Source organism: Stigmatopora nigra, chromosome 5 (genome assembly GCF_051989575.1).
Source record: "Stigmatopora nigra isolate UIUO_SnigA chromosome 5, RoL_Snig_1.1, whole genome shotgun sequence".
Classification (NCBI taxonomy): Eukaryota; Metazoa; Chordata; class Actinopteri; order Syngnathiformes; family Syngnathidae; genus Stigmatopora; species Stigmatopora nigra.
The window spans coordinates 13,216,613-13,242,394 of NC_135512.1; the positions used below are offsets into that span (position 1 = coordinate 13,216,613).

Genomic DNA, 25,782 nt, shown 5'->3' on the forward strand with positions numbered 1-25,782 from the left:
TGGGGATTCCACTTTTTGATTACATACAGGAATGTTTTGCATTTTTGTGGCATTGTACATCATTATGTCAATCTTCATACACCAATAATGCTTGATACAAACTTGTGAAACCTCATAAAATTACATGCAAAATTATAGCCCAAGCTAAAATATATTTTATTAAATTCACACGACAGTGTGCTGTTCAATATTTTGTTATTATTACAGCAATTAAGAATGGCAAAATATTTTTGTCCATTGTAGTTGAAGTGCATGTTTAATCTCATGAGTAGAAGAGGACAATATTGAAAAAACATTTTAAAATCAGATGTGGTACCAAAAATAGTTTTTTAATCTCAGTATTGTTAATCAGTAGACGTGATCATTTTTAAATTTCTAACAGATTTGAGCATCATTTATGGAAATTGACACAAATATTTCCCACGTTCTCTACCTCAACAGGAAGCCACTCTTATGAATCAAGAGATTGTTGAATTAAACAACACATATTCAGACTTCAAAATACCCGTCCTTAATGGAAAGTGTGCTTTTCAATAGCCTGTGAAATGAATAATAAATAAATACACAATGTTCTGTGATGGCTAACAGAAAATTACGTATGTCTAAAAATCAAACCAGCCATAAAATGACAACCTCAAATACGCAACCTGCAGAAATTGAAGAATAATCATTCATGGATAGCATTACGCAGAAAGAGATTCATGTACAGTAGGTGGATGGGGGTTAAATTATAGTATAATTATCAGATATTGTAAGACACTTTTTCTGTTTGAGAAAAATAACCTATTGAAAATCTGTTAGCATTCTATAATTGTGGATCACCTCAATGATGTCAGATAAAGCATATGTGAAACAAACCATGCATATGTCATTATGGTGTTAGTCCCATGCTTTTAAGGATGCTTTCTTCAATCACCAGGAATTTTTTATAATCCTTCAACTCATCCTGTTCCTCTGTGGGTGTCCCTGGCTTCTCGCTCTCCTATGAAGAAAAATAAGGAATAATATTTGCAATATAATTAGAAAAAAAAAGAAACAACATTCAATCCTCAATCTTTGAATCCCTTTGCTACTCAAATCAGCATTTTTCTAACTTTACCAATGTCCAAGGATGACAGAGTCATCATTACAATGTAGCTAAATTTGACCTCCATACCCTATAACATCCACGTCCTGTATAGGGGTGTCAAAAACTCTTCTTCCAAGCTTATGAGCCCCTGAATGCCCTGGCAGCATATTACCGCCACTCTTATACACTTCACTTGTTCCTAATCAAGTTCCACATTAAAATCTGTCAGGCTGTTCTACCCAAACATTCTCTTAAACTACACAGAGCAAACCTTAGATAATAATAATAATAGCATACCCCCATGCATGCACATCCATACATACACTTGTTCAATGCCGTCTTCATGTACAGTTCAAGGGATGGCAATAAACAGGCATCCATCCATTCTTTGTATCCGTTATCCTTGCAAAGCTCATAAGCGTGCTGGACTTGACATAAAATCACTTTGGGAAAGAGATAGACTACGTTTTGAACAGTTCACTTGACGACTGGAGGACATATTTAGACCCCACCCTCAAAAAGTATACAAAAATCACATCCACGGGAAATTAAGGGTTTCAAAGCCAGCAATTAAACTCAACAGAGGAAGGCCGGAGTCTTGATTCAAGTTGACGACACCTAAATGGTCTACAGCAGTGGTCTCGAACCGATTCCACCTAGGGCCGCAGTGGGTCCTGGTCTTTGTTCTAACCGATCCAGTGCCAACATTTTAACCAATCAGGTGTCTTCTAAAATAAGTAGCACCTGACTCTAATTAACTGATTACACTTGCAAAAGGTATCCTTGTTGAGTTGGAATGAAACCTGCACCCCACCGCGGCCCTTTAAGGACCGGTTATGGACCACTGGTCTACAGTATGTGCCATACCAGCCTAAAAAAAGACATTCACTCAATCAATTACCATGCCGCTTAAGATTATTCTTTTAGTGGGGTGCTGGAGCCTATCTTAGCAGACTTTGGACTAAACTAGTGGCCAGTCAGTTGTCAAAGACAAATAGAGACAGGCAACCTTTTGCACTCATAATTACACTTTCACTGAGTGGGAATCGATACCACGCTTGCCACCACTGATCTACCTTAATGATATTTTCATACATTGGAGCTAAACAGCATAGAGACGACTCAAGATTAAACTGTCAAAACATTCAATAGAAATGTCAAGTTTTAAGAATGAGGGACTAGAGAGCCAAGAACAGTCAATCACCTGCGTCCCAGGAATGGGGAATTGGATAACAGTTTTTTAGGAAATGAAAATGAAATTTGAACTTTAAATTATACCTATAAATGAACTGTTGAACTGTTATGCAATTTAAACAAGTAATAATTGAATGTTTTCCTGAAGATTTTGTAGAACATCTCACCGGTTTCTTTGGCTCCTCTGTTGTTTTGGGTGCCTGCTTTTCCCAGAGTTCTTTTCTCGTCAAAAGATCGTTTAGCCTCTGTATCTGTATATCAATGCATTTCCCAACATTCGCCTTCTACACACATTTAGATGGAAGGAAAAAAGTTTCTGTTATATTGTAGCTCTTAATTACAAAACACATCAACTCTATTAAAAATGCATTAGCCCTTCAGATCTTTGACTGAATATGAATACAAAATGATTAAATCAAATAAGTCAGTGTAGCACCCTGCATTTGCATTTTTGCTTTAAACACAGGGAGAAATAATCATTCATACAATGGTCAGTTGTGTTGTCTTGAATCCAACTTTTACTGTAATGACTGAAAAGATCTCCCTTGCACCTACCAACCTATGTGCACCCAGACATTAATAATCAATCACCGATAAATACTTTAACATATTACTCTTGCTATTTGGCTGAAGGCATCAATAATCGAAGACTGATAAACATCTAATCCAAAACGAGTTCGATCATCAATAACTTAAACACTTTAGCCTGTCACACTCTATCATTAATAACTTACACACTTTAGCCTGTCACACTCTCTGAGAATAATTTAGTTGGAAATTCTGCTGAATATAATTTATAAAAGGCAAGCTCCCTATTCTGTTTTACCTCATTCCTGGAAGCAATGTAGAACACCGGAGGAATTTGAAATATACGGACTATTCCAAGATCGTCACCCACGGCCAGGAAGTGCTGTTTAGCTGGAGAAACATAAAGCCAGAAAAATAAATACTCATAGAACTGTATTCGGGATATGAAATCTTGTTGGACAGTTTATTGCTGGAACCATAACAGGTTGACTTAAACAAAAGCAAATAAATGGTGGGCCAATAAAATATCGTAAGAGACTCTAAACTCTTCACACAATTCATCTGCACAGTCAAAACAGTGTAAAAATTCAGCAGTGGTTTTAAGAAAATTCTGAAAATAAAAATATTACAAACAATGGTTAATACATTCCCAGAGATACTTGCGATACGTTTGAAATCATGTGGAATCTTGTTATTGGAGTGTTGAAAAACACAATTAAATCACACTAATAAATATCTAGCTTGCATAATCTATTACAAATACTCACATGTGACGGTCCATGGTTCGATGCATGTTATTTTGCCATTGGTCATGTGTTCCTGCACATGCACAGCTTCTCCTGTCTTTTCCAGAATGTTCCACACTTCAATTTTTCCATCTCCTTTACCAACAAAGAAAACTCCCGGCCGGGTCAAAGACCAGCATGCCGAAGTAGCTAATCCTTCCGAACTCGGGAACAGGAAAATGGGTCCGTCCTGAAAGTCAGTTTATAAGAATTTACAGTTTGTAAGAATTTATAAACTTGAACAAAGGACAATAACATTTTTAATTGTTTTATTTTTTTATTTTTTAACTAGGTCTACAATGTCTTGTGTGTCTGTCTTTCTACTGCAAACAAGGAAATGTCCCGAAAACGGGATGAAATAAAGTTCTAATATAATCTAATCTAATCTGGAAAGGTGTCTAATGAGGATATAAAGGATTTTACCAACACTCCTTCTTTCCAGATGGCAATATTGGAGGTTCCGAAAAGTGAAGTTCCAGTTAGGACAATGTCTTTAAAAAAAGGTGAGCGCTCTATTGTATTGACCAAACAGGGGTGGATTCTAAATAAATGAAGAGGCTTTGGACCTTAGGACAGATAGAAGAATTGGTGGTTATTATATAAAATGGAGTTAGATTGAATTAACACAAAGGATATTTCACTTACTGTGAGTCACATTTAGAACCTTTTAAACAGTTGCGCTGCTGATTAAGTCTAAAACAGTGGCACTTATGATTTAACGTTTTAGAATAGTATTCAGTAATATAACTCACTTAGTAGTTGATCAAGGTCGTTTTTCTCCATTTTCCACTCAGTGTAAACTACCTCTCCATCCTGGAAAAAAAACATAACCAACATGAAATGCATACATAGGTACAAAATGTTGAATTGTTATAAAAATGGAAGGATAATATTGCAATTTGATAAGTATTGTTAAATAAATATACACTTGCTGAGGAATAGCATATTATCTGGACTATATCACACTTCTTTTCATAGTTTGGTTGGGCATGCGACTTATAATGTCTTATTGTTATTGTCCTTTTTTTTGGATGATGTGTTTTTCTGGCTAATGTTATACCCCCAAAAATCTGTTCATGTTACAATAACAGGTGCATATTTTGTCTGTTGTTCCCTATTTTAATATTACTTTAATGTATATTTGTTCTTGGTTTCTGATAGATTAAAAAAATTGCCCCACAAAATTGCAACTTTGAATCTACTGCGATTTTTTATTTTCCTCTTGTCATTCTTTGGGGTGTGAGATTTATTGTATTTTTTTCCCCTTTCAAGGGATGTTATTTGGCTAGTGTGACCTAAACTCGGGTGGAATTTAGAATCTGGAAAACACAGTAATATGGTTTGAAGAACAATTTACCTGTGTTCCAATGTAAATCTTGGTATTTATGTCTGACAGAGGTTCTAGTCCTTTGCCGGAGGGTATTTGGACCTGACTGTAGTCTGGATTTATTGTTGAGGTTTCACCACCACTTTCTAGAGCATCACAAATGTATTATAAGGTTATTCATAAAGTGATTCAAAGGACTTTGCATACTTAAATATCAAACAAAAAACAAATGACACATTTTTACCAGCATGTTGTGAGAGACTTTTTTTATGCTGACCCAAAAGTCATAAAAAAGTTCTCATCTCATGTAATTTTCTGAACCGCTTTATCCTCATTAGGGTCATGGGGGGGTTCTGGAGCCTATCCCAGCTGACTCCGGCCGGGCTAGAGGTGGGGAACAACACCCTGAAGCGGTGGCCAGCCGATCGCAGGGCACAAGGAGACACTCACACCCATACCTGGGGGCAATTTAGAGTGTCCAATCAGCCTACCATGCATGTTTTGGAATGTGGGAGGAAACCGGAGTAGTGTAATAATTTGCCCACCCCTACTCTTGAAAGAAAACTAGCACCTGCTTGGCCTTGAATTGGTTTGACTCCAGTAGTGTCCTGGATTTCATTCCAAACAATGAAGATTTAATATTTAATAATAATACATTATATATAATGAATATAAATAAAATAAATAATAATAAATTCACATGATTGCAGCCAGGTTCTGCTTGTTTTATAAAAAAACGGCATTATTTAAATTCTATGTGCTGCATCAGTTGGAAGAAAGACTAAAAACCCACAGAGGACATTGAGGACTGGTTTGGATCCCTTGTTCTTGGGCTTTTGTGAAATTGACAACCCTGAGATAGAAAGTAGAAGGAAACTTCTTGTGGGTTTTGAATGTGCCAGTAGGCAGCAACCTTCTCGTTTCCACGAGAGCTTTATTTTAATTGTACCTTTCACTCGTTTCCCACCATATGGTGTTTTTCACACACCTCCAAGTTTTGATATCAATGCACATTTTTTTATCACAGTATTTATTTAACTTCCATCCGTTAGGTTTATGTGGTTTTGGTGTTTGCTGTTGATTTAATCTTGACTTTTTCCCTGTGCAACTTGTTCTAATTGTCCAATGCTTTTACCTGTTGTTGCCTCTCCTGTTTTCCATGTCTCGTTAACCAATTTCTGTGTATTTATGTCCTCTTTTGTTTGTTCATTTTGTTTTTGTTGCATCCTTGTCACGTCTGTTTTACAGGTGCACGTCCAAGGTATGTTTTATTGTGTAGCTTTTAGTTCATATTTTTATTTTAGTTTTACCAGATTTTTTTTGCACTTTGTTTTTACTTTGGTATTTTGGTCTTTAATAAGGTTTGATTCAGTTTTGTATTTTTGTTTTACCAGATTTTTTTTTGCACTTTGTTTTTACTTTGGTACTTTGGTCTTTAATAAGACTTGGTTCAGTTTTGTATTTTTGTTTTACCAGATTTTTTTTTACTTTGTTTTTACTTTGGTACTTAGGTCTTTAATAAAAACCTTCTGAGTTTTAATTAAATTATGAATGATCCAGGCGTCACGATTTCCCTGCATTTGGGTCCATCCGTTTTCACGCCTGATCCCTCGCGTGACGTGTCACTATCCTTTTGCATTGCCTTTAATTTAGGGCATAAAACTCTTATTCTCACCTGAAATTGTAGCAAAGGGGTACAGGCTGAATCTTATCGGAGCATAATCCCCATTCCGCTCCATGTTTACCAAGGGAACCTAAAACATGAACAGAAATGTTTTTGACCATAATCACCTTAAAGAATAAAAAACCCAACATTTTGTTTCTGGTTCCATATCTCGTGGGAAGGTACTTGAACTTGATAGACTGGACTTCACCAAGCCACAAACCATAGTCCTATTCTTTGTAAAATGAGCTTAAAACCACAAAAACAGGTTTATTCCCATTGGGCTTCTTTAAAAAAAATACAGTAGTATACTATGCCGAATGCCGTCAAGGTGATGCTGCATCTTTGGGAATTTCGTCCTCTTCAGTTTAGTTTCATGGCTGTGTATTGTGTTAGAAATTGGACCAATGCAATCACTGCTGTTATGAGCCTCTATTATTTTTCTCCTATCCGACCGAAAGATGAATTAATTGGACACTTGAATGTGAAGTAGGAGCTGGCATCTAGTCTATTCTGTTATTTTAATCTGAATGTTTTCCTCAAGACATTTTTGATACCTTGTGGTGGTGAGGTTCGATTCCTGCTGGAGTCCGTATGATTGGGAGTACAGATGGTCATTTGTGTATCTGTGTGCCTTACGACTAACTGACCCAACCAGTCTAGGGTTTAGTCTGCCTTCCCGCAACCCTTTCGAGGATGAGCATATGAATGAATGAATGAACGAACTTCTGATACAACTTTTTACCAGAAAAACCCATTATGAAAACAAACAAAAAAAGCTATTGGGGAAAAACAACAACATCAACCAAAAACATATTTATTACCGTAATAAAGGGTTTCCATGTCCGTTCCAAGTGTTTGAAAGGGTTGTCAACACTGTAATTAGCCATCTGAGACGCTAAATCATCCTGCTTCTTATCTGCACTCTGGCGCACTTGTTTTGGCACTCGGATATCCCAGAACTTTAAAGAGCTTTAAAAGAAATAAATCATTATGATCATTTTTAATAAGTATTAACTGGTAGTAGGAGGCGGGCCGGCAGATGAGTGGTTAGCACGTCGGACCGGGGTTCAAATCCAGGTCGGTCTACCTGTATGGAGTTTGCATGTTTTCCCCGGGCCTGTGTGGGTTTTCTCCGGGTACTCCGGTTTCCTCCCACGTTCCAAAGACATGCTTGGTAGGCTGATTGGACACTCTAAATTGCCCCGAGGCATGAGCGTGAATGGTTGTTTGTCTCCTTGTGCTCTGCAATTGGCTGGACAAATTCAGGGTGTACCCTGCCTCTGGCCCAAAGTCAACTGGGATAGGCGCAAGAATACCAGCCACCGCCACTCCATGACTCTAATGAAGATAAAGCGGCTCAGAAAATGCAAAAAAAATAAAAATAGTAGTAGTATACACCGACCTGGATTTGAACACATGACCCTAGAGCTATGGCTTAACCACTGAAACATTATTTATTGGCGTACCTGTCAGGGGAGCAAGTGATTAGTTGAACGGACATATTGCTTTGGTTCTCCACTGGAACTCCTTGAGCATTTACCTAATTCAGAGTCAAGGGTTATTACAAATTTAAAAAATATCAATCTAATTTAATACTTTAAACAGATTATGGTAGGATGCAAGGATGCCATAATGTTACATTTTCATAGTTTGCAGTCCATAATGTGGCACACATTTTGAGTTGTTCACAAATTGAGTTATTTGTGTCCTACCGTGTCTGATTGAGATTGCGCTCAGTTTTACGTAAATACCTTCAAATTGTGTTTTTTTTCTCAACATATAACAGTTGTCCACTTTGACACATTCTATTTTAATTAACTCAGTGATAAAGCCTTTATTTTCTTGGTACTGTAGTTCCAATGCCAAGTGGTTTGTGTTCACCTCCCGTGGTTTCTACAAATGTCCTCTAAATTTACACTTTTTTTGGAGTTCTGTTAAACTGATTCCCCAGTAGATTATTCCAAACAGGTGTTTCATTAAGAATGTTTCACCTTTCACAGTTTTTTTTCTAGCTATCTGTCTTTTAGAATGTGTTGTAGCTGTAAAGATTTAGGTCAGGATTCCAAGGCCACAAGATAAAGGCCAGCCAAAGGTTTTAATTATTTATTCTGGATTTTCTTGTGCTCTTCTAGTATGCATGATGATAAAAAGACATTTTAAGAGTGACCTGTACCTCAAACGTCTGGGGGAGCCAGTGGACATCTGTAATTTGGCCTTTGTGGCTAAACTCCACTGCTGACATTGCACTGTAGCGCACTAGCGGAGATTTCCTGTTCTTGTCTTCAATGCCCTGTCATACAATTGCGGTAAGAGTGAATAGAATTGAGTATTGGTCATACAGGAGTGTGCTATCACATATCAGTCATATGTTTTCATTGACATTTCATGCTTAAGTTTTTCTTGGTTAATAAATGTCACATTCCACAAGGCTGGAATTGAAAATACTTCCAAATAAAGGGATTGCACTCATTCATTTCATCAATAAACAAGTTACAGGTGCCTTTCAGAACCCCTTGATACATAAATAAAGCCTTGTTTACATCACAAATAAAGGCAAGTGCACTGATCTGATTTGCATATGCATTATATTTAGGGACAAACTGTGGTGATAGATGAGGATGGTGAGGTTTGTGTAACAGCTGGAGGGTGAGCGCTCATGCTGTCGGCTCTGGGAAATGAAGAGCAAATTCCAAAGAGAATGGAGAAAGACCCAGAGGGAGGGAATACGGAAAGCACAAAACAGAAACCAAGGGCGAGGAATGGAGGCAGCTGGCCAACTGCAGGGACAACAGAAATAAACAAAAGATTTGGGGGACAGATGTCTCTTTAAATAGCAGCCAAGATAATAGTGGAGGGTAAGTTGGTGTAGTAAATTATTTAGTGTTTAGAATAAAGGATATAAAAGAATATACGCTGCTAATGGACTGTCACAATTTATTGTCCTTTTGGGGATGTATTCATTTTTTAAGTCATAACTTGCTCCACATAAACAGTGAGACATTAGATATTTTCTCCCGATTTGCTGTGATATTAAGCCAAATTCAATATTTTCTAAAGGATTCATTAACACCATTTAAGGTGTTTTAAGGGAACATTGCCAAATTGCAATCTTTCATTGTTACTCTGTACTTTCACAGTGACATGTTTTTTTCTTTTTCATCTTAACTTTACTTAATTAGTCCGATCCTGTGTATATTTAGCATGGGATTCCCAACCATGATTTTTCTTATTTTTGTTTGAGCTAAATTGAAATACACTTTAAACATATCTTTCATATACTTTTTATCCAGTTCGTAAGATAATTTCCTTTATAATGTGTATATTGCAAGAAAATGAGACTCATGAGGATAACTGCTTACTTTTTATTACTGGACTCAATCATCAACTGATATTTTTTAGTTTCCTACCTTGTTTTCAACATGTTACGTTATGATCCCCTCGGATAATGGAGGCAATGTTTAAATAATGAGCTCTATCTCCATCTAGTGTTGAAACTGATATGTTCAACAGAATGTAGGCTGAATTTAAACATCTTTTACCGGCTTCAATAATGATATTCCCATATTTAGTTTGGAAACACCTGCACTAAACTATATTTCGACTTCATTTTTTTGTTGCCCACCTGTGTGCTTTATTCTTTAATTTTCTGATCAATTAATGCCATTCTTTTTTATATCAGTCATTCTTTGAGATCCTGTTGTTTTTCACGAAATATTATCATTATTATTTATTATTATTATTATATTAATATTATATTATTGTTCAAGAAATAAATTGCTTTCCACTTTTTTCTTTTAGAATTGGCTTTTTTTCTTTTAGAATTGGCTTTTTTTCCTGATTAATTTGTTCATTCTCCATTATATGTATGTCCCGCTTTTTAAAACGTTTCATTTCAAATATTGAATTACTTTAAAGAAAAAAAACACCCGCTTCTCCGTGAAAAAAAAACACTATTGGAAAGCTTTTGTATTTACTTTAAAATCTTTCAAATTTACATTTGTATTACGATCTAAAAAAAAAATTGAGGATACAATACCAAAAAAATGTAATTTAAAGGGGGTAAATCATTTTTCACGGCATGCAAGTATCTTTCTAAATTACTATGATTAAGCACTACAATGGCCCTACAATGCAGTGGTTGTCTCCTCTGAATTCTGTGTGGGCATTGTGGCATCAATTCCCACTTGGTGCGACTCTGACTGTTAAGTGTGAATGGTCTCATTGTCTAACTGACTGGTGACCATTCTACGGCTTAGTCTACCTTTCACCCGAAGTCGGGTCGGATAGGCTCCAGCACCCTGCAACCCCGACACGGATAAGCAGTATTGAAAACAAATGAATAAATAAATGAATAATTTCTACAACTAGATAATTGTGGCTTGTTTGAGGATAACGATCTGTGCAATTGTCATTAACACGAAAAGTCAAAAAAGTAATTGCAATGTAAACAACGTGATAACTCATTGCTTGCAAAATACAATCCATGTGTTATTGTGTCAACATGGTGTTCATGAAAGACAGAATTGGGGTACTTTACCGGCATGCCAGGTTTTGCAGTTTCTTGAGGTTTTTGACCATGTTGGACAGGGTGTAAATGTACAGCATGAGCTGATATTTCCCACAACACGACCTAAGGCACACACACACAACACTAATGAGCAGCAGAATTGGATGAAGACAAGGTCAAAAGCAGCAGTGCAGGCAAGCAGCTGAGACACAATGTACAGTCAAAGTAAGTACCTGCCCATTAATGCAGCCTCCAACAATAATATTTGGATCAGAGGGGCAAAACTCAAATGCAAGAATTTCATCTGGGCACTCCAACAGTATCTACAAAATAGGCATAACATCAGTGCAAAAATAATAGTGTTTGGACTAGACATATTTAATAAAAGCATTAAATGCATTAAGGTTTGCTTGTTTGCTTTTTGGAAAAAAGTAAATTTCACAATCCACAAAATAAACCGCATAAAAAAACAATTATACCTTGGTTAATCCGCCATTGGGCCACAACAATAAAAAAAAAAATATTATTATCAGTATTTATTACAGACCCTGGCAATCAATTCCACAAAGGGTTTTCGTTCCAAACCATAAGAGGAAACCTTTCCACCAATCTGGTATCTTGTTTCTGTATAATTCTAATTGGTTAAACTGTCTGTGCTGGATCAGTTGGAACAAAAATCTGCACCCACAGCCGCCCCCCAGGACCGAATTGCCCATTCTTACTTATCATCGTTTCTATTGATTCTATTCTTCAGAGAATATTGTGTTATATGGTTTTACTCAGAAAGTAAAAGACATTCCTAAAATGGATGAGATGTCATCCAAAGGAATTAGATTACGCTGATAAACCACCGCCTATTGATCAAAGTGTATGTTTTCGGTCTATAATCGTTCTCAAATTCAGCACAAGAAAAGAATATCATTTACTTGACATAACCTTCATGCATTCTTAACCAGCTTTTTTTGACATTTAATATTGCTATTTCTCTGCCCAAAGAAAATGTACCGACAAATGTAATTATTGTCGAATGAGATGAATTAGAATTCATTGCATAATTTGAACTATGCACTGCCAAACGGGGTACAGCACTTTATGTTTTCTATTGAACAATTAGTCTATGCGTATCAACTGTAAACACATTGAACTTTGTTTTGCATACCTTGGCACGAGTAGGGTCAGAGAAGGCATAAAAAGCCAGGAGCGGCCCAGTGGACCTGATCTTCTTTTCTGTCATTGCCACAGCAATCACACCTTGAAGAGCAATTTAACACATTAAATGAGAACACATTAAAAGATTCCCCAAACCTTGTGGGGATAAGCAGTGCAGAAAAAGTGTGACCGGACGTTTGGTCGACAGACGTTTGGTCGCCGGACACTTAGTCCCCGGACATGTGGTCGAACGGACGTTTGGTCGCCGTATTCGCCCGCTCTCAAAATTATAATCATGAGAGAGAGAGTGAGTTTACTGTTGAAATTGATCAAGTAAGTAATCTCTCGCTCTCAAAATTATAATTATGAGAGAGAGAGAAAGAGAGAGAGATAGAGAGAGAGAGAGAGAGAGAGAGAGAGAGAGAGAGAGAGAGAGAGAGAGAGAGAGAGAGAGAGAGAGAGAGAGAGAGAACTGTCCGTCGACCAAACGTCCGATTACCCAGAAAATGAATGAACATTGAAAGAAACAAAGAGACAAAGTTAAATTCCCATTATAGTGAATATAAATAGCTTGTGTCATAAATATAAAAAAATAATTCATACAGATTGTTCTGCTTCTACACACACAGACACACACATACACACGCACACTATTACTCTTGCCTCGCAATTAGAAGGGACAGATAATGGATAGCCCGAGGAAAGCATCCTTGCTCCTGCACTCTGAGGCATAGAATAAACTGTCTATACATTAATATATTTAAGTGGCTATACATGTTTATGCATTACAGCATCAGAACAAAACATTATTGAAGGTGTATGTCTAGTATAGTACTGTATTTTTGGGAAAACTACGACTCTCAAACATTTGAAACTGTTGGGGAAAAGCAGTTGCCATAATGGAGTTAATTTTACTCTGGATTGTGGGATGCCAGTGCATGCATCTGATCTCCATGTCCTGAGTGTAAGTTGGATCGGAAAATGCCTGATTCAGCATCAAAACATCTGAAACCTTGCCCGACCAGTCTAAGTCATCGGCTTCTGCTCCTAGTACCATCCAGTCATCTTTGAAGACATTCATAATCTCCTCTTGCTGAAGGGCATGCAGTACCCTACAAAAAGGAGGGATATATTTTCAGCAGTTGTAGTTTGTCATCCAACAATTCCATTTTTTTTTATAGTAACAAAACCGGAAATACCACCTAAAACTGTATAAATGTAATGCCTTGCAAAATATGTATTCTCATGCTGATTCTATTACTTATATAATACAAAACAGTAATAGCTTTTATATATAGCTTCTACATATATGTATGTGTATGTATATATATATATATCTCAGCAACACAGTTACCTATTTATATATTTATTCATGTATTTATTTTTTAACTTACTATTAAGTACCTATTTGTGTATAATGCCTTTCCTATTCCTGCATCCTCACCCTCTTCCTATTGCAACAAAGAAATTTCCCGATTACGGGATGAATAAAGTTATCCAATCCAATCCAATTACCTGTTTGTCACTGTATTACAGAAATCACTTATGCTAGGCTGAGGAGTCGACTCTTCTTTCTTGCTCAATACTCCTGGTGTGTACTGTGTACAGTTATTTCTCATAAACTTCCTGTAAGATACATGGAAAGATGAAATTTAATTTGTATTTAAGGACCATACTCTGTGTAGTTTATACCTAAATTCTGTCTGAGGCAATTATGAAATGCAAATTAAATACTGTATAAATACTGTGTGTTGTGGGACACTGGCTTACTTTTGGGAGATTCCTGAATCAGATATTCAGATAGATTTTTTTCTGGAACAGTTCAGTTGTTTGTATTCAATTTTGAATTACTACTAAAGAGGTTTTTCACCGCCCCATGACTCGTGATGTGTTTCCAGCAAAACAAAAACTTCCTGCTATTTTGGATCTGTAACGGCATGTTTTGATAATTCAACGCAACGTGAATCGAAATGCAAATGGACGCGTTGTCCGAAAACATATTACAATGATTAAAAGATATTTATAGGGCGCAGTCCTTTAAGAAGATTCCCCAAATTGGCTCAGTGCATCCATTTTTGTTGCCTCACAGTTTTTTAATGAAATTATGTCAACTACCGAGGTGGGTACGAGGTTCTGCTGCAAAAAAAATATGTATTTTAAATACAGGTAGTGTACACATGCATTAAAGTTTAGATGCCTATGAAAGCTTCAGGGCCGAGGTTACTTTGAGGCAGGATTTGTTCTGCAGATTTTGACTCAAGTGCCCAATTTTGTATTTATTGTCAAAATGTATGCAGCTAAAGGCAACAACAGGACTTTGCAAAGCCATTGGAAAAATGGCAGCACAACATTTTGGTGGAAAAACCTCTATGCATTTGTATTTCGAAATATTTTTACAAACATTTATTTCGATCAATTTGCATGAACAGCTACGAACCACTGGATTTGACTAAATATAAAAAAGAAGGCAAGTATGCATGCATTTGCTGTATTCATACCACTGCGTCTGGGCACTGCTGCTCTGGAGAAGGGGAATAGCCTGCACAGCGCAATCCCTCTCCAACAGTGTGATGTTGTATCGCCTGTCTTGATAGGACATACACTCCAGAATGCCATCTTTTGCATCTATCACGTTGCGATCCGAAAGAGATACAAGTTTCCCAAAATCTTTCCGAGCTCTGGATAACTTGTACCTTAGCTAATCAGGGAGAAAGAACAAAAAAGGTGAATATTCATTGGAAAATAAACCCTCTGAATATATATATATATATATATATATATATATATATATATATATATATATATATATATATATATATATATATATATATATATATATATATATATATATATATATATATATATATATATATATATATATATATATATATATATATATATATATATATATATATATATATATATATATATATATATATATATATATATATATATATATATATATATATATATATATATATACATACATATATATTATCATTATTTTGTTAACAGTTTAAACATCATAGAACCTTTGATCTTGTCTCTTTGACAGTTTCTTCATCTATTTCTATTTCACTTCCGAGGGATACCCATTCTTTTGGTTCTGGAGTTTTAATTTCCTCTGGTAAATCTTCTTTAGAATCAGACACAGGGGGCTGGAGAAGAAAAATACAAGCCAGAACATTTCACTTGCTATACCATTAAGCATTCCTATACACGTGATAAAACACTTTGCAAGACATCAATAAAAGAACCTTTACACTTATGATAATATTGAACTGAGCCTCTGGTAGTCATGAAACAACTATTGAATCATTTATTATTATTTAGAAAAAAGTGCCAAAAACAAAGATACCTATCTTTGGTGATGATATGTTGAAATGTACTGTATTTTATCATTCCTTCATTCAGTCATTTTATCCTCACAAGGGTCACGGGGGTGCTGGTGCCAGCCAACTACTTACATTGAGGATTCTTTCCTTTGCCTCTGGTGTCACAACCAGATAAAACAACTGCCCGTAGGTGAAGTCTCTATCAAAAACTAGTAAAAGCTCACTTTCTGGATAATCCTGAAAAGAGAATGGAAAGTAAACACCATTATATTTCAATGGCAGAAGTATGAAACTCCAGTCTGGAGTTTCTATGATGTACCTATTTAAAAAAAATAATAATCCAAAAATAAAATAATAAATAAATACATTTAAAATAAATAAATAAATAAATTCAAAATAAACAAATAAACAAATTTGGAAATAAATAAATGAATAAATAAATAAATACATTTAAAATAAATAAATAAACAAATTTAAAATTAAATAAATAAACACATACATTTCAAATAAATAAACAAATTTAAAATAAATAAATAAATAAACAAATTTAAAGATAAATAAGTGAATAAATAAATACATTTAAAAGTAAATAAATAAACACATTTAAAATAAATAAATGAATTTAAAAGTAAATAAATTCATTTAAAATAAATAAATGAATACATAAAATATATAATTACATATAAACACAATAGATAATTACTTCGTTTTTAAAATCATTTATAAAGAAAATAATTAAATAAAAATTGCCTGTCTGCTTTCAAATACTTTTGCAGTACACACTCACTCGTTAATTTCTCACCTATGTAGTGTATAGTGTACACGCATACTAAAATGAATTAAAAATGTTTGCACAGATCTGTGCATCATGACAATGTCTTCGGGCTACTTTTGCATTGGACAATAAAGTAAACCTCACCAGAATAAGCTGCTTCACAGGGCTGAAATCTGACACAGCAGCTTTTGTCTTCATGTCCTCTAAGATATCATCTTTTTGCAGCAGCTTGTAAGGGTTGTCCGCTGTGACATGCTCATCAGCAATGCAACCAAAGTGCTCCTGAGTGGCAGACGTCAGGACCATTGGGATGATGCCTTCAGGGGGACCTTGACGAAAGTTCAATCAGACCTGATAAGATGCTTAAAATGCTGTCACATATTTCATGGAAAATATAGTTCATTCTTTGTCTTAGTTGTAGTCTTGGGCTAAAAAGCACATTTTCAAAATAAATAAATGCAGAGGTGTCAAATACATTTGGTTTGAAGAACAGGTCTTAATATAGAACAGCGTTGAAGGGCCATTATAATTGTGAGCCTGTTTGAATGTATGATAATATATATAATTACATAGAGGCAAAAAAGTGAATAATTGCTGGTTTTGGAATCGGAAACTAGTATAAAAAGGTTTTTGTCACTTATTTATTGGTGATATTACATTTTTTTTCAACAGTTTGGCGCTTTTGGGCACCACACTAAATGAGGTGATGGAGCATATTTGTCCCCGAGGCCTTTGATTTTGTATTGATTTTATTTTAAAATAAATTCCTTTGTATTTTTAAGTATTAACTCAACAGTTGCCATTGTTGGCCAATCCATTTTGACCGTGAGAGCTGACAACAATCAGTCAAATTGAATTGCCTCTCCCCATCAATGGCAGTGAAACAAGATCACTTCCTAAAGCAGATGCTGACAAGTCAAAAATAATTTGTGTATAACGTAAAGAAAATTGTTTTTTTTACAGCAGGTTTTATATATTTGTTCTTATTTTTAATCCATCTAAACAAAACTTGCAGCAAAATGAACAGGACAGCAAAAAAAAAGCCTGATAAAACATATTAAGAAACAATCATGTTTGGTTTCTGGCCCGCCGCATCATTTTGTGTGGCTCGGGATTGTAAATCATGAGTGCCAACTTTCTGTTTTAGGATCAAATTAAAATGAAGAGTATGGATGCATATTACATTTCCTGCTTTTCTCCCAATTTTCAATCAATTTTGTCTGTGTTTTTAGTTAAAAAGATGTAGAATCTAAAAATATATTTAAAAAAAAGCTAAAAAAAGGATTGTTTTAAATCTATAAAATAAAAATCTCAATATTCAGGGCTTTTAATCCTGCTCTTTTAATCCATTCATGAAAAAAATCTGAATACTATATCTAAAATGGCGTTAAATCGGCCCGCGAACCAACAGCTCTGATAGAATTGCATTTTTTTGTGGGACTATTTCATTACATTCATTATAACTATGTTTTTTTTTAAGAATATTACATAATTACCTTGAATCATTTTCTGAAATTGTTTTTACGTTTCACCCACCTTGACCATTGCTGTCTGCTGCACTCTCTTCAGGTGAGCTTGGCATGTTTGCGTTGGTTTATCACTTTCAACTCTGGAAGAATAAACGTCAATATAAATGGATAAATATCCCATATCGTCCTCTCGCAGTACAAACAATATTTTTCACCACCGTAGTATTTTGTTTTTCATGCAGTAGCCATGAGGAAAAGTTGGGATATTTATAATCAAGGAGGGACATCTTGTGGTTAGAATATTATATTGCGCAGTTTTGAATTGAATTGAATGCTTTCATTGTTATTACATTGTTGTATACATTTTATTAAATATAAGTACGTATATAATGATATTTAAAGCCTCACAACGAAGTGCACAATAACAACAAACAAACAACTAAACAGATAAATAATAATAATATCAATACTACTACTACTACTACTACTAATAATAATAATGGAATCAAAATCATAAATAATAATAATAACAACAATAACTGTAATAAGAAGAATACTACTACTAATAATAATTAATATTAATTAATGACGATAAAGCGGTTCAGAAAATGAGATGATATAAAAACATGATAAATGAGTAGTAGTCATCATACTAGATAAGTAGTCCACATGAATAATCGGTGCAGGCAAATAAAAACAAATCAAAACGAAACACAAAAATGTATAATTATATAATTTAAAGGGAGATCTAGACATAAATTTGAGACCTTATGCTCACCTTGGTCATAAAAAGACAGCACTTGCAGCACAGCAAAAAAAAGCTTATTGAGATCACGATTAAGTATCACATATGTTCAAAGTTTTTAAAATGCTACCATTTTGCAGTTTTCTCACTTTAATGAAAGGGAATGTATTCCACGGCATAAAAGGGGACGTTGTTTATCCTTTCCACAGCTTCCTTTCCGCTTTGAAATGGAACTGTTTGGTTGCCCTTAGCAACAAGGGGGCGTCACCAATTTGACGGACAGCTCTAAGAAACAATCAGCGCCTTTTCATGAAATGAAACTGGCGACGTCTTAAAACGTTATCCGAAACCTTGTCAGGTGAACTTGCTTCCTGACCAGCATCGTACACTTTCCTCAAGTCAAACTCAACGCTAACAGGTAAACCAACCCCTTTAGATAAGTATATATTTACATATTTCTCAGCATTTCTGTGTGCATGCTGTGCCATTGGCGGTGATAGACGTCAAATCTCCATAGATGGGAGTTCTTGGGATCATTTTATCATCACAGTTTAAAGGGATTTGGCAGTAAACATGTTTACATAACTAAATACATTATCATTATTATAAATCTAGTAGTGGTTGGCATGTCGGCCTCACAGTTCTGGGGTTCTCGGTTCAAATCCAGGTCAATCATCCTGTTTGGAGTTTGAATGCTCTCCCTGGGCCTGCGTGGGTTTCCTCCGGGTACTCCGGTTTGCTCCCACATTCTAAAAATACGCATGGTAGGCTGTTTGGACACTCTAAACTGCCCCTAGGCATGAGTGTGAATGGTTGACTGTCTACTCATGCCCAGTGATCAGTTGGCCACCAATTTAGGGATAGTCTCCAGCACCCTACGCGACCTTTGTAAGGTTAAAGTGTTTCAGAAAATGAATGACTAAATCGGGTAGTTTATTGTAAGTATCCATATTTTCTTGATTCTACCGTATTCAGTTATGCTGGAGTCTGGTCATTCGTATGAAGTACAAGAGACAAACCCAGATTCCGAGTGGGTGGAGCAGTATCAATCAATACAAGTAGACAATGTGGAGTGTCTCAGAAGAAGAATCAAATATTTTTTCATGAATCCTTGTGAAAAGTATCATGCTCGTGGAAGAAAACCGTGGAAACTTCTCTTGCAGATCATCAAAATTGCCATTATCACTATCCAGGTAACAATGATGGAAAAGTACACTTAAATATTGCATTTTGATCTGTGTATATTTTCTATCTCAGTTGGTGTCGTTTGGACTAAGCAACCAAATGGTTGTAACTTTTAAGGAAGAAAACCTCTTGGCATTTCAACACATTTTCTTGAAGGATTTCGTTGATGGTGGTGTCGATACATATGCACTTTACAAACAAGAAGATGTTTATGATCACATAAGATATGTAATTGAACAGGTGAGGTATCATTTTTCATTTTCTTAGTCTTGATACACAATTCTCATTTGTCTCTGTGTGTTTTCCTCTTAAAATGTAAATCATTCATGAACCTCCATTGTGGCACATGGGAATGTGGTTCAAGTTACAATCTGTGTGAACTTTGGACATGCTGATTCATGTGGTCATTTGCGTTGCTGCACTCAACTTTTTTTTTTAAATTTCTAACATCTTTATTATTATTGTTATTTCCCAGTATGAACTTCTCACCAACATCACAGTAGGAAACCATGGATATGAAAAAAATGGCTCTGCTTATTCACCCTTGACACTTTGCCAGGAGTTTTACAGGAATGGCAGCATCTACCCTGGCAATGATACTTTTGAAATTGATGCTAATGTGGAAACGGGTAAACTGATTGTTGTAAAATTGAAAATGACCACAAAAAAGTCTAAAAATGACCTTGGATCATGGCTTGTCTTTTTCAGATTGCATTGACATTTATCCAATGAATCGGTCATCATCATCTGGGATTATGCCCCATTTTGAGTTGTACTTCAAAAGGTATTTTGCGTTTGTTTTGAAGTTTGATAGAGAAAGAAGGACGATTAGGACGACTATAAGGCGCACCGATTTATAAGGCGCACCCTCAATGAATGACATTTTTTTCCATATATAAAGCGCACTGTATTATAAGGCGCACTGTTTATTTTGGAGAAAATTTAAGACTTTTGAAGTGCGCCTTATAGTCGTGAAAATACGGTAATTGCTATTGACTTCCAGGTATGAAGCACTCACTAAACAGTCACCTCTAGAGCCAGCCATTGTTGATGTTTTGGATTTTTTTGTATAGAATCTTGCAGTGGGGGAGGAGCCATATAATGGAAGATGTTGTAAACTAAGATGGCATCTGCATACTAACAGTATTGTTTGAGTTCAGGTGTTTGTGTTTTTTTTAATATCCGACAGTGGTGGTTTTTCGTTTTTGGTTTTCAGTTTTTTTCCATATATAAGGCACTATGGATTATAAGGCACACTGTCTATTTTGGAGAAAATTTAAGACTTTTAAGTGCGCCTTATAGTCGTGAAAATACGGTAATTGAAATGTTTTGTTTTCCAGAATGCTGTCAATCAAGATTTCATTCATCTTAAAAGCCATCAATTTACAAACAGTCAGACACCGAGAACTGCCAGACTGCTATGACTTCAACACTCTTGTGCGCCTTTAAATTTCCACCTAATCTCATTTCTAAGTATTAGTTTTGGAACTTGGTTTCAACGTTATTATAATTTTCTGCAATAAGTGAAATGAAAATGTTTGTTGACAAATATAATGCTCTGTTTTGATTGACACTGCCAAAAAAGTTGGTTTGCTGGTGCGTCATTTGACTTCAAAAAACGAGATTAAAAAATTCCATTAGCATGACAAAGCACACTTGTAAATGTATTTCATTGATACAGCACCATGAATGGCTATCATAGATTCTGCTTAGGTCCAATAATAATGTTGCCAAGAAGGATACGGCTCTTGGAAGACTAAACTATCTGTTTTTCAGATCACTTTTAACAATGAAGCACACAGTGGGAGGATAAAGGTGGATCTTGAAAATGATGTGGAGATCAATGAGTGCAAGGACTGGAAAGTAACTGGAGCTTGTATGTTCATTTGTTGAACTGACTAACATTTTTTTTTGTTTACCTGACGGATTAAAACTGGTCGACTACAATTCTAATTTGTTATTTCAGGTGCCAAAAGCATATATTGGACCCTGGTGTTTGACTGCATCATCATTATAACATGCATGACTTCTTTCGCTCTCTGCTTACGCTCAGTATTTAGAGGGATTCAGCTACAGTTTGTAAATCATAAACATTCACAATTTAAAGGACAGATGCGACTGTTCACTTCATATTAACCTTTATTTCTTCTGTTTTGTTCAGGAATACAACTTCTACTACCAAAACCAGAGTGGGAAAGATGTCCCCTGGTCAGACAGGCTTGAGTTTATTAATGGCTGGTACATCCTGATCATTGCTAGTGACTTGTTAACTATCACTGGCTCGATTCTCAAGATTGATATTCAAACAAAGGTAATAGCCATGCAGTCCCTTGGGTGTAATTCTTTTTGAGAGACAGATGTTTTTATTATAGGAAGGCCTTTCAAGTTGCCACTCAGGTTGTAGTTGTTCTTGTGGACACTAATTTTGAAATTCTATAGCAGGGGTGGCCAAGTCTGGTCCTCAAGAGCCCCTATCCACGTATCTGTCAACATCTGCCGATAACTGCCCTTATAAACGATTATGATTCCCCGTACAAACCCCCAAAACGCATGCGCATGTCATCCTTTATTGATATTGCCGTACGCACCGCTAAAAAAATACATACGATTGGGGATAATTTTTGCTGGTATACCATGACAATAGTAACGATCGATGACAGTAGCGTCATTGGCTACCAGCCTACGAGACTCTGGATTTTAGCCAAAACGGTCTTGTTGAGATCGGTTTTCATATATATTGGCAATTTTTTTTAAACAAAAAAGTTCCCTGTACAAAAGTCGGTGTACGGCGTACATGATTTGAAATGGTAAAAAAACGTATAAAATACGTTCAAAACGTACAAGTTGACAGGTATGTATCCAGTGTGTTTTTTTATATCACCCTCCTCTACCACACCTGAATCAAATTATCAACTCATCAGCAAGATGTCCAGAAGCTTCATATCGATCTCGATTATTTGATTCAAGTGTGTTGGTGGAGGGAGACATGTAGAAGCTCTTGAAGACCAGAGTTGGCCATCCCTGCTGTTTAGAAACCCAATTTTAGTATTATTTATTATTATTTTGATTTTGTATCAGGGTTCAACAAAGCTTTATTTTCATCTACCTTTAGGTCCTAACAAGCTATGACATATGCAGCATCTTTCTAGGTATTGGCACCATGTTTGTTTGGATTGGGGTCATCCGCTACATGGGCTATTTTCGCAAGTACAATGTAAGTTTTTGAATGGGAGTCTTGATACTTGTTTCAAACATGCAAAGTAAGTTGTATGATGTAGTTCAATATATTTAAAAATCCTGACATTAGGTGTATTTGGATAATAGAGGTATGAAATTCCAACATGTAGAGAGTACTGTAGTTTGCTTCACTTTTTTTTCCGTGCTTGTTTTTGTCAAGGCAGCACATTTATTTAGGGTTATAGAGGTGTTGTATCTGGGTGTTTATGCTAAATTTGTAGTTGATTTTCCTAGTGGTTATATTCCTGTTTACATCAGCTCTACTACTATTGGGGGTTTGCCCAGAAATGTCCGGGAACTCTAATTCATTAGTTCATGGAACAAAAAGTTCTGGATGTGCACCAATTTCCCAACTCAATGTACATATAACATATATAGTTATTTGGCAGACTTGTAACTTTTCTGAAGGAGAAATGAAATAGTGTTTGTGCATATGCTTGCATAAACACATGACCTGGCATACAGTAAACTTGCATGTTGGAAAAACAGGCTCAATAATTCCAGAGGTAAACTTTCTTTTTCATTTTCCCCAGATCCTCATCTTGACTCTTAGGGCAGCTTTTCCAAATGTTATCCGTTTCATTTGTTGTGCTGGAATAATCTACCTGGGTTACTGCTTTTGTGGATGGATTGTCCTTGGCCCTTATCACGAGAAGGTAAACCTCAAATTGCAGAATAGCAGACTAGCAAAATACATTGGTTGACAAATATTAATGGTGGACAAATTTTTCTCTCGTTTTTGGCTCTCTTAAAGTTCCGGACCTTGAATACTGTATCGGAGTGCCTATTTTCCTTGATCAATGGAGATGATATGTTTCCCACCTTTAAAAATATGAAACAGAAAAGCAGCCTGATATGGATATTCAGCAGGGTCTACCTTTATACATTTGTCTCCCTATTCATCTATATGATCCTCAGTCTATTCATCACAATCATCACAGACACCTACGACACCATCAAGGTAATACTATACATCCACATTTCCTGGATATTATCTACTACAGTGTTCCCTCGCTACTTCGCGCTTCAGCTATCGCGGACTCAGAGCTTCGCAGATTTTTTTCAGGAAAAAAAAATAAATTTAAAGATATTAAGTTAAAATTATAAATTACATCATTTTACAAGAGGTGGAAACAAAATATTCAATATTCAATAAGAATTAGTAATTGCATCAAAAAAAGGCCAAAGAAATGGTCAATAAAATAGTGAGAGTTCAGGAATCGCATCGATGACGTCATGGCTGTTTACAAGCGCATCTTCACCGCCCAAAAAAAACAATGTTCACAACTCCCAATAACGATGTTTCATATGTGCAAAAAAAACTGCAGAAGATCCTCCATCCGGACTACTATGATGTTTTTGTTTGGTGGTGCTTTTGTGCACGTGTGATACGTTTCTTAAAGCATTTTTGAAGGGGCACACCTACTTCGCGGAAATGCAGCTATTGCGGGGGGTCCCGGTCCCCATTAACCGCGATAAGCGAGGGAACACTGTATTGACCCTTGAAGAAATACTCAATTGTGAAAAACCAAACTGACACATCTGCAGCAACAGCAACAGAGTGGGACACCTACATCTGAACTCCAGCGATTCCTATCAGAGTGCAAAGACCTCCCAAATTCCGGAGCTTACAGACTTGACAAGAATAGTTGCTTCTTGCAGTGCTGCATAAACAAGTAAGTCGCAAAACATTTTTGCAAATTAGTGATTGACTTGATTGAGTACTTGTGTTCCTTGTGGTCACGCACTGTCATTTTTTGAAATGGCATAGTGGCAATTCATTTTTTAAAGGATATTTATTCATTAAATGTTTTTCAGCATGCCGATATATTCAGCAATTGGACATTTTTACAACTTCCATGCAACAACATTTTTTTGCGGAATTGGCTGCAATTTTACAAACTGTGCAAATCTTGGAAACGCTGCATCTGACACAACAGTTAAGGCAATTCCCAATAAAGTAGATCTTGAAAATATGTGCGGGCAACACCTGTCCCTGCACATTCTGATATATTTATTGCACATAACGACATTTGAAGGGGTGGCCCGAGTGGTTAGCGTGTCGCCTCACAGCTCTGGGGTCCTGGTTTCAAATCCAGGTCATGTCTATCTGTGTGGAGTTTGGATGTTCTCCTCGGGCCTATGTGGGTTTCCTCTCACATTCCAAAAACATGGTTGGCTGATTGGACACTTAATTGCCCCTAGGTATGTTTGTGAGTGTGCATGGTTGTCCGTTACCTTGTGACCTGTGATTGGCTGGCCACCAATTCAGGGTGTACACCGCCTCCTCTGGGCCGGAGTCAGCTGGGATAGGCTCCAGCACCCCCTCGCGACCCTAGTCAGGATAAAGCGGTTCAGAAAATGAGATGAAGTAGGGCATTTGAAGGCCTGGAGGGAGGAATGCAATCAGCAATTTTAGCACTAGATGTCACTAAATTCAAACTGATTCTCTCGTTTTAGGTGCAAAGAGAATCACGAGAGGTTGACTTCGGATGAATAGAGCATCTATCTTATTGAAAATTAAAGTAAGTGAATAATACCTGTTACAGGTAACAAAAACTTTGAATAAGAAAGGAGAACAACAACCTCCAAGGGACAATTCGTCAAGTTTGCAAAGTCTTTTACTTTGCTTCTTTTGAATACGAGGGAAACAACATGTGTGAAACAAACATTGGTTCAGATTTTAATTCAATGTAATGGGAAAGCTTGTATTGGTACGTACAAAAAGATTCCTCTGCAAAATCTGAAATGCTATTATGTCACTTTGAATGCCTGAGTTAAGGTTTTGCACTTATGGAAGTATCATTAAAT

At 36.0% G+C, this 25,782-nt stretch overlaps 2 protein-coding genes across 2 annotated transcripts; one reads left to right on the top strand and one right to left on the bottom strand.

Moving 5' to 3' along the window:
- Positions 1-241: 241 nt before the first annotated feature.
- dnai3 (dynein axonemal intermediate chain 3) lies at positions 242-17,946 on the bottom strand. Its single transcript, XM_077717963.1, has 21 exons — positions 17,872-17,946; positions 16,480-16,664; positions 15,693-15,797; positions 15,258-15,383; positions 14,724-14,923; positions 13,741-13,851; positions 13,141-13,337; positions 12,236-12,327; positions 11,310-11,399; positions 11,107-11,199; positions 8,743-8,859; positions 8,036-8,109; positions 7,391-7,538; positions 6,579-6,657; positions 4,934-5,049; positions 4,329-4,389; positions 4,000-4,142; positions 3,559-3,766; positions 3,090-3,181; positions 2,431-2,547; positions 242-982 (listed from the first exon to the last, which is right to left on the bottom strand). The coding sequence occupies exons 1-21, from the start codon at positions 17,915-17,917 to the stop codon at positions 872-874; spliced, it is 2,511 nt and encodes an 836-aa protein (XP_077574089.1). The 5' UTR covers positions 17,918-17,946; the 3' UTR covers positions 242-871.
- A 925-nt stretch (positions 17,947-18,871) lies between these two features.
- Positions 18,872-25,555, top strand: mcoln3b (mucolipin TRP cation channel 3b). The gene is made up of 14 exons (XM_077717224.1): positions 18,872-18,967; positions 19,525-19,742; positions 19,807-19,974; positions 20,210-20,363; positions 20,443-20,518; positions 21,075-21,171; positions 21,511-21,610; positions 21,701-21,813; positions 21,896-22,045; positions 22,847-22,948; positions 23,505-23,627; positions 23,726-23,932; positions 24,520-24,647; positions 25,432-25,555. The coding sequence occupies exons 2-14, from the start codon at positions 19,527-19,529 to the stop codon at positions 25,469-25,471; spliced, it is 1,674 nt and encodes a 557-aa protein (XP_077573350.1). The 5' UTR covers positions 18,872-18,967; positions 19,525-19,526; the 3' UTR covers positions 25,472-25,555.
- The last annotated feature ends 227 nt before the right edge of the window (positions 25,556-25,782 follow it).

Excerpts from the sequence above, each read along its gene's own strand:
- dnai3 (XM_077717963.1), bottom strand. The coding sequence starts at position 17,917 with ATGCCAAGCTCACCTGAAGAGAGTGCAGCAGACAGCAATGGTCAAG. Across the intron at positions 7,539-8,035 it reads ATCACTTGCTCCCCTGACAG|CTCTTTAAAGTTCTGGGATA; the intron begins GTACGCCAATAA and ends TTTCTTTTAAAG. Across the intron at positions 4,143-4,328 it reads CGACCTTGATCAACTACTAA|GTCCAAAGCCTCTTCATTTA; the intron begins GTGAGTTATATT and ends ATCTGTCCTAAG.
- mcoln3b (XM_077717224.1), top strand. The coding sequence starts at position 19,527 with ATGCTGGAGTCTGGTCATTCGTATGAAGTACAAGAGACAAACCCAGAT. Across the intron at positions 20,364-20,442 it reads TGATGCTAATGTGGAAACGG|ATTGCATTGACATTTATCCA; the intron begins GTAAACTGATTG and ends TGTCTTTTTCAG. Across the intron at positions 21,611-21,700 it reads CTGGAAAGTAACTGGAGCTT|GTGCCAAAAGCATATATTGG; the intron begins GTATGTTCATTT and ends TTGTTATTTCAG.